The following is a 15,973-nucleotide window of genomic DNA, read 5'->3' on the forward strand; positions in this document are numbered from 1 at the left end:
TCTAAAATTGATTTAAGTGAAATGATCACAGCCGTAGTCAAATATGAGTCAGAACTAAAACAAGTATATGAGATTTTACGTGCTCTGGCTATTCCATCTCAAGATATAAAAAGGAAAATAGATAGCGGCACCTCAGTTACTACTGAAATAACTGCACTCCTTGAAAAGCGTTATACAGAAGCTGATATTAAGAAGTTTGATGCAGTGGATGCAAAAAAGGCTCTACAACAGTTACTCCAAAGAGAAGATGCTAGGTCAATTTATGGATCAACTGTGTCAAGAGATAGGCAGAGTAGTCATCAAGGAAGTCATGTCTCAGAGAAGAAGACAGATGTAGCGGCACGTTTGGCAGCAAAACGCGCTGAAATAAACAGGGAAAGAGACGTCTCCACTCAGAAGATGGAGGTGCTAGCCCTGCAAGAGAGGTCAAAGATGGAGGTGCTAGCCCAGCAAGAGAGGTCAAAGAAGGAGGTGCTAGCTCAGCAAGTGAGGTTGAAGATGCTGGAAGATCAAAAGGACCTTGAAGCCATGGAGGCTGAATACAATGTGTATGCTGAAGAGGAATCAAAAGGTAATGCTGAAATAGGAAATATTAAAGTAATAACCACTTGGCCTCCAACAAGTCAGCTTCCAATACAGCATGACAGCACTCCATGTGCTCAAGTTTCCCAAAGTGCTTCAGTCCCTCCTTGCTATGAAAGCAACCCAGAGCCAAAGGAGAATGAAGCCTCGATGCTTCATGCATTAAAAGAATCCCTGGCAATGACTAGACTTCCAGCACCAGAGCCGTTCATGTTCACAGGAGACCCACTTAAATTCATTGAATGGAGTAGTGGCTTCAAGGCTTTAATCGAAACAAGCTGTACAAACCCAGCATATAGGATGTTCTATTTGAAAAAATACATAGGTGGGGAAGCACTTAGTGTGTTAGAAGGAACATTCTATAGAACTGATGCGGAAGCGTACACACAGGCTTGGGATGCCTTGAACAAGCGCTATGGCCACTCCTTCGTGGTCCAAAGAGCATTCCGGGGAAAGCTGAGTAGTTGGCCAAAGATTGGTCCAAGAGACTCGCTTAAACTAAGGGAGTTTAGTGACTTCCTCATCTCCTGCAAGAATGCAATGCCCCATGTACAAGGTCTAAAGGTTTTAGACGACTGTGAAGAAAACCAGAAGTTACTACTGAAACTTCCTGACTGGGCAACAAGCCGCTGGAACCGTTACGTCACTAGAGCACTGGATGAAGGAAAGCCATATCCAGGTTTCAAGGAGTTTTCGGACTTTGTGGCAGATGAGGCACGCATTGCATGCAATCCAGTTTCCTCCCTTCATGCATTAAAGCAGACAGATGAAAAACCAGAACAGAGGGAACAGAAGCGTCACAAAGCCAGCTCCATGGCGACGTCAACAAAGGTGTCACAAAAACCAAAAGCCACTTCAAGGTACTCAAGTGCATCAGAAAGTAACACAGGTTTCAAAACCAGCCCTTCGGCCACTGAAAGCAATGGGCAATTAGAATGCATTTGCTGTCAAGAAAACCACTTCATATATAAATGTGAAACGTTTGCAGCAATGCCTCTGGAGGAAAAGAAAAGGTTTATCGTCGACAACAATATGTGCTTCGGATGTCTCAGAGTTGGCCATGTCTCCAAAAACTGTAGAAAAAGAGCTACTTGCAATATTTGCAAGCGGAGCCATCCCTCTCCGCTTCATGAAGAACATGTGCAAGGAGAAAGACCAGAAGCACGTCCACCAAAGGAAAGTACTTCCACTGCCTTATGCAGCGTGGGAGTGGACAACAGTGATCGCACTTCAATGATTGTTCCGGTGTGGCTCTCTTGTGCGGCAAAAAACAGCCCTGAAACCTTAGTGTATGCATTACTGGACACACAGAGCAGTAATACATTTATTGACCAAGAGGTCTGTTAGGGCTTTCACACCGGCAAAGAACCGTGCCGGTTCGCGTTCGCAAACCAAGTCTGGAACCGGCCGGCGCGTTCAGACCGAAGCTCAATTGGTTCGGAACCTGAAAAGTTGGTTCGCAGCGGGCACCAAAAAATAGTGGTTCTCAAGTGAACCAAAAACGCGAACCGTGACGTCGTCAGAGGGTGTGTCATATTCTAGGTTGTAGAGACCAGCAAGGAGGAAGTAGACAAAATGTAATCTAATGTAAATCTAATCATTAGTGAACAAAAACAATATCAAAAGTGTCATTATTCTCTCTATCTTCCTCACATGCTCAGCAAACACACACACGCACACGCGCGCGGACATGCGCGAACGCGAATTTCGTAAGCCATTTCTATTCCAGTAACGGAGCAGCTGATTAGTAAAAGAACGCGTGTAGAAAGTGTCTTTTGTTTTGTTTCACAGAAAATGTTGTTTATTTCAGATACTGTAGTGGAAGATATTATCCTCATTTCCAGTGAAGTAGCTGCCATCTAGTTGTGAAATGTTTGTTTATCCCGCCCCTTCATAACCCAGCGTTGATAACGCGGATGGTTCAGGTTACACTGGTATGAACGCGGGCTCGTTCGCCAGACAGCACCAAGGTTCAGAGGTTTCCGAACGCGAACGCGAACCGGCACGGTTCTTTGCCGGTGTGAAAGCCCTATGTGAAAAGATACAAGCAGACACAGAACCAATCAAATTGAAGTTGTCAACAATGACTGACAGGGGTTCAATACTGAACTGTCAAAGAGTGGTTGGGCTGAAAGTGAGAGGGTACATGTCACAAGAGTGCATCAAGCTACCACCCGCATACACTCAAGAATACATACCATTGGAGCAAAATAGTATACCCACTCGTGAAAGTGCGAAAGAGTGGACGCACCTTCTCGGCATAGCAGAAGATATGCCAGATCTGTTGAACTGTCCTGTAGGACTCCTAATTGGCTATGACTGTGCAAGGGCCCTGAAACCAAAACAAGTGATATCAGGGGAAGACTACGATCCATACGCAGTCAAGACGGATTTAGGCTGGAGCATAGTAGGATCAAAAACACCTCGCACAAGCTCAAGGGATGCGACAGGGTTCTGCCATCGTATTTCTGTAAAAGAACTTCCGCCTATCACACCTGCCTCTGTGATTAAGGCATTGGAGGCAGATTTCCTGGACACGAACCCCAAAGAGAGGAGCATATCCCAAGAGGATATTCAGTTCCTACAGCTCCTGAATGGGAAAGTTCAACACAACAAGGAAGGACACTTGGAAATGCCCCTACCCTTCAGAGAGCGTCCCCAGCTTCCGAACAACAAGCAGGTCGTTATAGCCAGATCAAAACATCTGAAAAGGAAACTAGAGAAAAGTCCCCAGTACAAAGAGGACTACGTGAAGTTCATGGACGGTGTTTTCAAGGATGGCGACGTAGAAGAAGCAGATATCTCACCAAAAGAGGGCAATACATGGTACATCCCACACCACGGCGTGTACCATCCTAGGAAGCCAGGTAAAATCAGAGTTGTATTTGACTGCTCTGCCAGATTTGAAGACACCTCTCTAAATGACCACCTTCTCTCAGGACCTGATTTAACTAATACTCTGACTGGGGTGCTGTGTAGGTTTCGTGAGCACCAAATTGCAATCATCTGTGATGTGGAGAAGATGTTTCACCGCTTTCATGTCTCCCCAGAGGATCGTGATTTCTTGAGGTTCCTGTGGTGGGAACATGGGAACACAGAAAGAGAGCCTAAGGAATATCGCATGCGAGTGCATATTTTTGGAGCAGCATCATCTCCGGGATGTGCTAACTACGGCATGAAATATCTCGCAAGTGAATATGGAAAGGACTACCCACTGGCAGCAAGCTTCATTCAGAGAAATTTCTACGTGGATGACGGGCTTATCAGCGTTGAGTCAGTTGAGAAAGCCAACCAGCTGGTCAGTGAAGCAAGAGAAATCTGTGCGAACGGAAAACTACACCTACACAAATTTGTATCCAACAGCAGAGAAGTCTTGGATGCAATTCCAAAGAGTGAATGTGCCAGCGTAGTGAAGGTTGTTGATTTGAACTACAGTGAGCTTCCCATGCAGAGTGTACTGGGAGTAAAATGGAACGTAGAGACGGATGTGTTCTCGTTCAATGTCGTCCTGGAGGAAAAGGCAGCCACACGGCGAGGAATCCTATCCACAGTTGCAAGTGTGTACGACCCTTTAGGATTTCTCGCTCCCTACATCCTGACTGGGAAAACAGTGCTTCAAGAGATGTGCAAGCGGGGTGTAGGATGGGATGAACCTCTTCCCCCTGAACTGAAGCCAAGATGGGAAACATGGCTCCGTGACTTGGAGAACCTTCCGAAAATCGAGATACCAAGATGCTACATTCCCGAGAACCTGGGCACAATCCAAAAAATGGAGCTGCATCATTTCTCAGATGCCAGCAACAACGGTTATGGGCAATGCTCATATATCAGGATTGTTGCTGAAGAACAAGTGCATTGTGCACTGGTCATGGGTAAGGCCAGGGTGGCACCCACACATGTCACCATACCACGCCTTGAGCTCACTGCAGCTACAGTCTCTGCTGCAGTAAGCAACACTCTTAGAGAAGAGCTTGAATTGAAAATAGATGAGGAATTTTTCTGGACAGATTCACAGGTAGTGCTCGGATATATCAAGAACGAAGCCCGGCGCTTTCATGTTTTTGTTGCTAATCGCGTCCAGAGAATAAGAGACATCACAGATCCTAAACAATGGTTCTACGTTGAAACAAGTCCAAATCCAGCAGACCATGCATCTAGGGGTCTCAAGGTGGCAGATCTGATGTATTCAAATTGGCTCACAGGTCCAAAGTTCCTATGGGAACGAGACATTGTCACAAACCAAAGATCTCCAGAGCTTCTTGTAGGTGACCCAGAGGTAAAAGTCCTGAAAACAGATGTCATTGAAAGAGAAAGCTTCCTCGAAAGGTTGTCAAGACTCTCAGATTGGAATACAGCCCTCAATGTTATTGCTCGAATTCAACGACTGGTGAATAAAGACCGGACAGGGCCCATTAGTGTTGAGGAAAGACAACTAGCCGCTGTTGCGCTCATCAAAGCAGCACAAGGAGAAGCCTTTGAAAAGGAGCTGAAATGGCTTAGTCAAAAATCTGACAAACTACCAAAAACTCACCGGATATCCCAACTTGATCCTATCATTGAAGAAGGTCTGCTCAGGGTTGGAGGGCGGTTGAGAAAGTCTTCCGCTTCGTTTGAGTTGAAGCATCCAGTAATCCTTCCTAAGGAAAGCATTGTCACACAACTAATACTTGACCACTGTCACAAGAAAACTCAACACCAAGGCCGTGGGCAAACGTTGAACGAACTCAGGGGCAACGGATATTGGATAATAGGTGCCAGCAAGGTAGTGGCCAAGCAGATCAAATCTTGTGTCACTTGCAGAAAGATGCGTGGACCAGTCGAAGAACAACGTATGGCCGACTTACCTGTGGACCGAGTAGAGCCCTCACCCCCATTCTCATATACGGGAATTGATTGTTTTGGGCCTTTCTACACCAAACAAGGTCGCAAGGAATTCAAGAGATATGGTCTGTTGTTCACATGTTTAAGCTCTAGAGCCATCCACATAGAAATGTTGGAAGATCTCACGACAGATGCATTTCTAAATGCTTTGAGATGCTTCATTGCAATTAGAGGAGCAGTAAGACAAATCCGATCTGACCAAGGTACACATTTTGTTGGGGCAAGGAATGAGTTAGAGAAAGGTCTAATGGAACTAGACAAAGAAAGGATCTCTACTTACCTTGCAAGAAAACAATGTGACTTCCTGATGAATGTTCCCGAAGCAAGCCACAGGGGAGGCGTTTGGGAACGCCAAATACGGACAGTCAGGAGCGTGATGAGCTCTGTCCTGGCACAAGCTACAGGAAGACTGGATGATACCTCACTGAGGACATTCTTCTATGAGGCCATGTCGATTGTGAACAATCGTCCGCTCACTACGGATACCATCAATGACCCCAAGAGTGTTGAGCCTTTAACACCTAATCATCTACTCACAATGAAGACATCTGTGCCCCTTCCTCCTCCTGGCAACTTTGTCAGAGAAGATTTGTATGGCAGGAAGAGGTGGCGTAGGGTACAATACCTGGCAGAACAATTCTGGAGTAGATGGCGTAAGGAATACCTGGCTAACATAAGCCTCAGACAACGGTGGCATACGCCTAGACGAAATGTACAAGTTGGGGACGTCGTAATTGTTAAAGACAACAATGTTCCCAGAAATGAGTGGAAGCTAGCCAGAATTGTTGAGACAAGTGAAGATGATGATGGTCTGGTGCGAAAGGTTAAAATCCAAGTAGGCCAAAGTAACTTAGGAAAGAAAGGTGAACGCTTGACGCAACCATCTTTTCTTGAGCGTCCAGTTCAAAAATTAGTGGTACTAGTGGAGAGTTCCTAAACTATCATTGAAATAGTAACAAAACGGAAGCCGTAAACATTTAGAAATAATGGGTTGGTATTCACAATGAAGTCATTGTCTCCCCAGAAACTGATAAGGACACTGACACACTGTTCTGCTCATACAAGTACGGATATCACCATGACAACGGGAGGCCAGCAGGACACACTGCTGATAACACACAGTACACTCTCGTGCACCCACACAGAGAGAAGTTGAAGGCCATGCTAACGAGCAGCTGCAACGGATTTTGTACGGACAATTGGAAAACTACTAGATGGGGGGGGAGGCACCACCCAGCCCCAAATGTTAAATCAAATGTATAAAGACTGTGTACGAAGGCTAAAGGGGACTCTTGTTTGGTGGAGCCCCTGCAGTTAACTTGTTGACGGCTAGCTGAGACGGGCCTGCAGAGGTGAAACTAGATGAGACACTTTTCCATGGAAATGAACTATTATTGCTTGCTGATGTGCTTGAATAAATATTATCTTAATGAACAGTTCAGTAGTGGTGCCTAATATTTGATTGGATCATATCATCTTAAGAAGTGATATCAAGGACGTCTCGTTGAGATTAAACGAACTCGCTTGTAAGTGACGACTCAATTAAATCGATTCTGGAGAAGTTGATCGCCTTACATTAGCCTATTAAAAAGTTTAGTTTTTCATGACAGACGGAGTAACTAAGCTCACGTAGGCATGAAGTCTGAGGAGAGAAAGACACACGGCTGGAAGCGCGAGACTCAACTGCCGCTAATTTAAACCTGGTAGCCTACACCTGCAATCACTGAGAGTTCATTCATCTCTCCAGGTGAATGCAGGTCACCTTTGAGCTTCGTATGCTAATATAATAGGCTAGCCTACTTGTAACATTAACATTATTTGTAAAAAAAATAATATATATATATATATATATATTTAAAAAATAAAAATAATAACAACTCATCCTTCCTTCTTCTAGCATTGTGACTGCATTGGCACCTTACATTAAACGTAGGCCTGGTCCTAGGCTACTTTATACATGTTGTAAATGTAGGCCTATGGACAGCCTACATTAAGGCAAATAACTCCTTATTTAAAACGCGTATGGTAGGCCTGTGTATGGTAGGCCTGGGCATTCAATTCGTTCCTAGAGCGTTTTCTTTCTCGGCTCCGTTTAATGACAAATGTGTCAGGTTTAGTGGTGAATATGTCAGGTTTAGTGGTGAACAGTGATGCCGGTAACGGCATCACTGTAAGTAACGCGTTACTCTAATCTGAATAACGCGTTACTCTAATCTGAATACTTTTTTCAGTAACGAGTATTCTAACGCGATACTATTTCCAAATCAGTAATCGGATTAAAGTTACTTATTCAAGTGACTGTGCGTTACTATTGCGTTACTACCTCATAACTTAGGCTAAATGCAGTATTTCTTTGTAATGTTCGATAGTAAACAAACATTTGTTTGCTTTTCTCGCGTCTTGGGGAGTGACGTCAGTGCTCACGTTTTCAACACGAGGTTGCAGCAGAATCGCTCATGTGTATCACCACGCTGACTGCACAGTGTAAACAGAAGCGTAGCCTACACAACCTGCCTACATCCATCTATTCATCCGTGTCTGGCCTATCACAACCGTGCTACATCCATCTATTCGTCCATGTCTGGCCTATCACAACCGTGCTACATCCATCTATTAATCCGTGTCTGGCCTATCACAATCGTGCTACATCCATCTATTCATCCGTGTCTGGCCTATCACAACCGTGCTACATCCATCTATTCATCCGTGTCTGGCCTATCACAACCTGCCTACATCCATCTATATACTGAGAGGGAGGCAAAGAAAGACTCTTTATTTTGTTGTTTTAAGTTATTGTTTAAAGTTTAATTATGTAATTTAAGTTACTGTTAAAATAAAGTGAGTTTTGGCAAAACCAGTTTTCATTTTTATGTTGCGGGGGGGGGGGGGGGGGGGTCGGGTGCCTAGGCAGCTGCCAATAGTAACTAAAAAAGTAACTAGTAATCTAACTTAGTTACTTTTAAAATCAAGTAATCAGTAAAGTAACTAGATTACTTTTTAAAGGAGTAATCAGTAATCAGAATACTTTTTCAAAGTAACTGTGGCAACACTGGTGGCGAATATGTCTGGTTTAGTGGTGAATGCGCCAACTAGATGTTGGTGCAACCCAGCCTTTTAGTCTGTCATATGTATTTACATTTTATAAATAAACGAATCCATAGGCTACTTAATTTTTTAATAAATCAAATTTAAAAATGCATGTATTATGTGCACAGGACATCCCTACAACAACGCTTACTACACAGTAAATCCCCCAGTGTTAAATATGCAGTGTAAAAATACATTGACTCTTTCCGAGTTATTACAACAACAGAGTATTCCCTCCAGTGTTGGTGATAATTCAAGGAGTTGATTGACACGGTGTTAGACGTACTCTGGAAAGCCCCGCCCATCATTTTTCAATCAGTTCCACCTGGTTTCTTCAGTCACGTGGTTTCTTCAAGCCGAACAGAATGTTCACAGCGCCATTTCACTGAATGCCATTTTTGAGTCACGTCGAACAACTGCGGTAAGTGTCTCCTAATCATCTATTAAACGGATACTTTGGCATTTCAATAGAAGCAGCGTTTTAGAATACCTTTATATTTTTGTTCACCATACACTCCAGCTGATCTTATATCTTAAAACACTGGTTTCCAAAGGGCTAACGTCACCGACCGTGTGCGAGTGTTCACATTAAGATAATTAAGGCAAGTTAGCATCTATTGTCAGTAGAGGTAAAGTTAACGTTCTTAACAGAGTGTAGAGGGGTGATTGTGTTGTCATTTTTGTAATGTCTCGATTCCAGTAAAATACGTTAACAACGTGCACGTGTGGGGAGTTGGCTAACAGCTGGCTAACAGCTAATATTAGCTTGAATGGCTAGTTTACATAACATGTGCGCGGGGAATCCTACAACGATTAGCGTTAGCATCATCACAGAAGATGTAAGGTAATGCTAACAGACTTAATTAATTTCTTTCTTTAAATCAGTTACTGCGTAATAGGTTTATTTTTTGGCTAGTTGATGAAACTATGGTAAATGTGGGGGTTAAGTCACTGTTAAATTAGACGTGCCTCACCTAGCAGGCGGTCCCTGTCTGTGTAGCGGAGGCACTTGATGATTAGTGGGCGCACTTTGCCCGAGCCTAGGCTTGGTGGACGCCCCAGACGGTGGCTTCTCATCAGCTCTGGCGGCGCAGATTTGAAGATAGGGAACCATGTCAGGATATTCTCATTCAGGTAAGAAAGGGCATTTGAGCCTTCAGCCCCATCTTTAAGATTGAAAATAATTAGGTTGTCCCTGCGTGATCTCGATTAGTTTAGCCTCGCATGTTTGTAGGCTCTTCATACACAAGGCAGATGACTTTTCAACATGTGAAATGCGCTCCTGTGTGTCTTTAGTTTCTGAGCGAATATTTCTGATATCCTCCGTATGCCGTGACAAAGTCAAATGCATAGTGTCTAATCGTTTCTCAAGTCTATTGAAACGGGCTTCAGATTTATCATCAGCTTCTTTGAAATATCTTGCCATTAACGCTTCTATGACATTAGCCAAGGATGCATTCTCCTCGCCCAGTTCTTTGTGTAGCTGAGCTGTCATGTCTTTCTTAGCAGCCTCAGTTTGTCTCGTTTTTCGCATTTACTTAAGACAATCGAGTGAAAAAAAACATATGTAGGTTAGCCTATTTGCTTTGCATGAAAAAATAATAGCAATCTGCTTTCATACAGCCATAGAATTTCAAAAGTTTTAAGGAGAGTGGACGCTGAGTTTGTCTAGCTGCCATGTTACCGGTGGTGGGCCGTGCATTACTTATCTTAATGCAGGGTTCGAGTTATGTGGGAGCCAATGGGAGCTGAGCTCCCATAAGGAAGGTCTGAGCTCCCATGAAAGCAGTAAAATCATACATCTGTGGGGGTCGCTAATAATACATTACCACAACCATTATTTGATCAAAAATGTCAATGTAATGAGTATTATTTATATTTATTTATATGATAAATATTCTAAAATAAACACGTTTTCCAAAAGAACTACGCGCACCAGCATTAATCTCCTGTGAATGACAGTATGCCTTTGACTGCCTGCACTTTACCACCAAGACACTATGGGGCGCAGTAAAATATTGTGCAACAGCAGAATATGATCGTTGAGAGCTTGCGAACGTGATTATTGAGAAGAAAACATTCAGTAGCTAGCTATCATGCCGCCCCAAAAAAGGCCACTGCTGCCGACCGAGTCGACAAGCCTGGAAAGTTTCGGGTTTTCAACCAAGAAACCAAACTTGAATTCAGCTGCACCTGTTATGACACCCAACGTTGAAACTGTTGAAATAGCAGAGCTCAAACAAAAGCAAGTGCTTCCGAAGAAAGTAGCAGAACTCACCTCCAGTATGTATAAGGAGACAGCTAGTTTGTTCAGGGCAGCCTATACTGTCGCTAAAGAAAGGATGCCTTATACAAAACTGAATCCAATTATGAAACTTAATGAGATGAATGGCGTGACAGTTGGCCCCTGCTCACCGATCCGATCATTCATGTGCCCAGATTGTAGAGCACATTGCACAAGAGATGAAACAAATTCATTTCTAATGTCAAATCACTTGATTCCCGTAGTAGCATAACATTAGATGAAAGCACAATTCATGGACGAGCATACATGATTATTTATGTCAGGTGCGATGTCACTGGAAATGGAGATGTGGACAATGTGTCGTGCTAACAGGGAAAGTGAATGGACTGTATAGCAAAAACAACAAAATGATTGGCCGAGATACCCGTAACTATCGCTTATAGCTGTTATTTCATGTGGTGCTTGTGATATCCTGGTTAGACTACCTGTAGTACCACCCCACGCCAGTAGGGGACCACCAGATGTATTGGGCTTGAGTTACCTGTTGAATAGCTTGGGTACCAGATTAAGCTAGCAAGTGACCAGAGTACCACGTTGTTACTTACCGTTCTACAATAAATGGTTAACTTGAATCCTGGATGGCATTCCCATTATTCATAAGTTAGGTTACCACAGTGCTCAATGGTACCTGTACTATATTAATGACAATAAAGACCATTCATTCATTCGAGATGACGGCGCGAGCCGATCGTATTTCGCGGTAGCGCTCCTTGGGTGCGTTCGTACATTTGCTCTGAGAGCGCCGGAACGCACACTGGGTTCAACGTCATAAACGGACCAAGTAATTTGATTGGACAACAGGCATTCCATGAGTGCTGATCAGATTTCCAGAGCGTATTTACGAACGCACCCCTTGTTGTTCAGCAAGTGTCCTCGCGAGGGAGCAGGAACCACACAAGCGGCTCGCTGGCTGAGGTAAAACTGTTTGTGACTTTAGTTTAGATATATTATAGTTTATATATTATATTGTCTCATGTCAGTGGCGTCAATATTTACCAGAACACATAACAGCTTGTGAAGGAGCATTTAAAGCTCAGTAAGGCAACAATTTTAAAGGTTTATTGACAAGTGCCATTCTCCTCAGCTGGTTAAGGCTCTAGCTAGACTTCGTGCAGCTATCCTAGCCAGCAACTATTCAGTTTGTGGCTAACCACCAAGTTTAACTAACTAGCTATTTCCTTTCGCTTCTAGATTATTTGTGGGACAATAAAGGCTTGACAGTATTCCAGTTATTATGGCGAAATTCACGGAGGTGACCCATGTCAGAACCATGACGACCCGCAGTCAGTGTCGTCAGGTTCGGGCCAGCGACTGTTTCTTTGAGCGGCTGGCCCCCGAGGTCTTTGACATGATCCTGGACAGACTCTCTGGTGGGTTCTGTTTGCTTTGGACATTTTTCAGGATGGGTGAATTATGATTATTGAGACATATCTTTGAGGCTTAACTATTCTGATTGAAGCCGTTACCAGGGGCAGGGTACTAAATGGTCTTAAATATGTATAGCTTCAATGACGTGCATCTGAATTAATGAGATGTTTCTCCCTGCCTCATTGTTTGTTGTGGTAAAGTGTCGCAGATCAGTGTGTTGAGCATGGTGTCCAAGGCCATCAGTCGCCACATCATGGGCTATGTCTCCACTCAGACCTGGAGGAAGAGGACCATCGTACAGGGGTGTCATCACTCCATCGAGGTGTCCTCACTAGAACACTACACATCGCTGGGTGAGAGGCTCCTCAACAGCTTTATTTGATTAATTTACCTTTATTTTACTTAGTTGGTTGGCCAAGAACACACATGTTTATAATAAACTAATATTCAGAGCCACATTATTTCTGCTGTAATTCTTTATCAGGTAGTACCAAAGTATTATTTCTATCTCCTTTCATAGGGGGTCCGATGAGGAAAGCAAGTGGTCCTGGTTGGCAAATATAGTCACTATGTTACATTCTTGTTGTTTTTGCTCATTGTTTCAGGTTTATTGTTCAAGAGATGTACCCTCTTGCTGCCAACAAAGGATAGGCTAACGTTCATATCTAATTATTCACAGGTAAGACAGAGAGGTGAGGGAGGACAGATGAGGCAATGTTTAGCTGTGTGTGCTCTACAAACATTCTCACATTTCTAAACAAACCAAACAGTTGACAACATTGAATAGATTGTTATTTTCTAGTTAACCTTACTTAGACTAACATAGTTGTTACCTCCCACTCAGGTTCCTTGCTTCATGATGGAAGAGTGCATTACATCAGTGCAATGCCAAGGCTTCTCCAGCTATGGAGCGTTTCTACAGGTGAGAGCCTAGTTACAAAGAACATCAGACAATTTAATATCAAAGGCTGAATCCTGTATTGAGATGGTTAATGTTTGACTGACAGACATTGATAGCCGGCTGGGATGAGCTGGACTGTCAAGGAGTTTTCAACTTCCTGTGCGACAACACAAATCTACCCCAGAAAATCATGTCAGTGGTCAAAGGAGAGCCAGGTGAGTGTCTGTCCCTATAAGAGAGAGAGAGAGAGAGAGAGAGAGAGAGAGAGAGAGAGAGAGAGAGAGAGAGAGAGAGAGAGAGAAACAAACAGAAAGGCTAATTGAAAGAGTGTGAGAGACGTGAGTGATCCGTATGTCTTTTTTCTCCCTCAGGTTCATGTCAGCTGTTGGAGAAACAGATCCGTCTGTTCTGCAGACAGGTTCTGTTGGACCCCTGGAAGAACGGCAAGGACACTCTGTTCTGGCTGACCCGCATCCTGAAACCCTGGCCCATTGTCAGCCAAGCCCGGCTGCTGTTCATCCTCTACGGACCACTGCTACCAGACGGTGAGAGGGACAACATGGGCCTTCTCGGTTTCTACCTTAAAAAAACTGGTTGCACTTTTGTACAGTATATAAATCACTTGTTAGTAATTACATGGTGAAATTCTAATGTTAATAATAACAAATGAAATGCTTGTTTTTTGGTTGGCCAGAGTTGCAAGGCAAAGTGTATGTGTAGTGTAAGGGAATGTTCTTTCCAGGTTCGCTAGGCTGGCAGGAGCAGCTGCGTGCTGGGGTGGCCCAGTGCGACCTGGCCAAGGCTCTCATCCTGCTACACAGCGACCTGGAAGCCAAAGATTGGACCACCGACACCATAATGGCCATCCTGGAGGAGCTCATAGGTAACTGCAGTAGCCCAGAGGACTTGGCAACTTTTAATGATTATATTTTACACACCCAGGAATGGTAGACAAACCTTTTACACTCTTTTGTCTGTATACTGTATATACTGTATGTCTGGTCAGTCCACACGTACAGTATGTACCATTACCATAGGATTATAGATTTCACTAAGCAAATGGTGCGATGATGACTGATGTATAGATGATTCACTTACCTTAAGCCTGGTACACATATAAGGATTTTCTGATTATCTGAGAAGGACCCCACACATGAAGATAAAAAATCATGGATTGAACAGTCTTGATCGTATTGTGTGTGGTGTGCTCCAATATACAACCACATGCATAAAGATCTGTCCTCCGACAGTCTGGAGTCTCGCGTGAACAGGGTAGTAGTACCCTGACTGACCTGTAGAGGCAGCCATGTGCTACAGGGAAAATAAAGTGCAGAAGAACGAAAAGAAGAAGTCAGCTCGCTTCTTGAGTGGCTACATTCCATTCCACGTCACAATCGGACTTGGGAGTTGTCAGTTTTGACCACAGACAATAAGACTTTTGATCGTAAATATTGAACACGTTTAATATTTACGATCGTCGGCCCCGACCATTTTCCGAGCAGATTGTCGGGAGAAATTGATTCTTAACACACCTCACACCACAGGATAATCTTGTAGGATAATCTTTAGAGCCATCCGATAATCGGGCGTTTGCTGTCCTTGGTCGGAAGGGGGGAAATCGGGCCAACATCGGCCAGATTATCTTTATGTGTGTACCGGGACTTACTTCGCTTGTAAGTCGCTTTGGATAAAGGCGTCTGCTAAATGTCAAAAATTTTAATGTAAAGTGTGAATGCTGTGTGTATGAATGACAGTTGTTTTGTTTTGTGCTGGTTCTGTTGGCCTCCAGTCCTCCCCCAGGCATGGCACATGGAGAATAAGGCTCGTCTGTTGCTCCTGTGTGGGAACAGCGTGTGCTGCAGCGTGCTGGTCAGCAAGGCCCTCAATCGACGCCTGTTTGAGATCTCACTACTCATTGTGTACCTCGTACTGGTCAGTCACTGCTGCTAAATAACTTTATTATCTGCTCTAGGGTTCCGGTATCTTTTAACCTAAGAGACACATTTCCCCCATTTTGTGCCCACTTAACGGAAGGTACTGCCTGAACCGGCCTGAGCTACTGACATTTCTGGTTCCCCCTCTCAGGTGTGTGACAAGGACGGGCACTCCATGAACTGGCCCGTCAAGATGGTGCAGCAGGTGTGTGAGGTGTTCTCCTCCTCTGCTGACAAGAGGTTCTTCTGTGAGGTGTTGGAAGACAAGTTCTCAGATGTTGTCATGGATATGGTGGCACTGGCTGGTGAGTTGTTATAGGCACTAAGACTATCGTATCAGATCAGGGTCCAGATTCCTTCAAGCTTTGTAGCACTAAAATAATCTTAAAGTTAAGGGCATATTATTTGGGAACACATTAATAGAAAAACAGTTAAAATAAGTAGACATATACGGATTTCTAACTGTCAACGATCTTGTCACAGATAACCATCAAGAAGACTTGGAGATCTTCCAGAGCCAGATCTCCAGCCTCCTCAGAGCCAGTGCTCACTTCCACACTGTGATGCTCAACATGTTCCTCACAAAAGAGTGAGATCGAGGAGAGGAGTAGTGTATTATGCCTCAAACAAACATTGTTTGCATGACAATTTTTGCAGGGTTATTATGCTAAAGTTGAGAGAAACTAACATTCACATTAACTAAATGGAAAGTCAAGAAGGCTCAGGTAGAATTCCCTTTTCAAGACCCTAGTCTTTCTCAAAGACAATTTGAATCTAACACACAAGGTATGACCTGGCAGGGGTATACCTGCCTGCATTTGCAAGACTTGTTAGTTGTATTTATTCAAGCAGCACTAAATACAATGCTGTATTTTATACAAATGACCAAACACATCAAAACAAAGCCTTTTTCTT

General features: G+C 43.7%; 1 protein-coding gene across 1 annotated transcript; it reads left to right on the forward strand.

Annotated features, from left to right (window-relative positions):
* Positions 1-12,089: 12,089 nt before the first annotated feature.
* LOC308158209 (F-box only protein 47-like) lies at positions 12,090-15,651 on the forward strand (the record flags this gene model as incomplete). Its single annotated transcript, XM_080531804.1, has 7 exons — positions 12,090-12,225; positions 12,424-12,576; positions 13,496-13,669; positions 13,876-14,007; positions 14,914-15,056; positions 15,210-15,363; positions 15,542-15,651. 7 exons carry the CDS (start codon positions 12,090-12,092, stop codon positions 15,649-15,651), a joined length of 1,002 nt encoding a protein of 333 aa, XP_080387930.1.
* Positions 15,652-15,973: the final 322 nt, after the last annotated feature.

The sequence above is a fragment of the Nansenia antarctica genome, assembly GCF_963989245.1.
Source record: "Nansenia antarctica genome assembly, chromosome: 5".
Taxonomy (NCBI): domain Eukaryota; kingdom Metazoa; phylum Chordata; class Actinopteri; order Argentiniformes; family Microstomatidae; genus Nansenia; species Nansenia antarctica.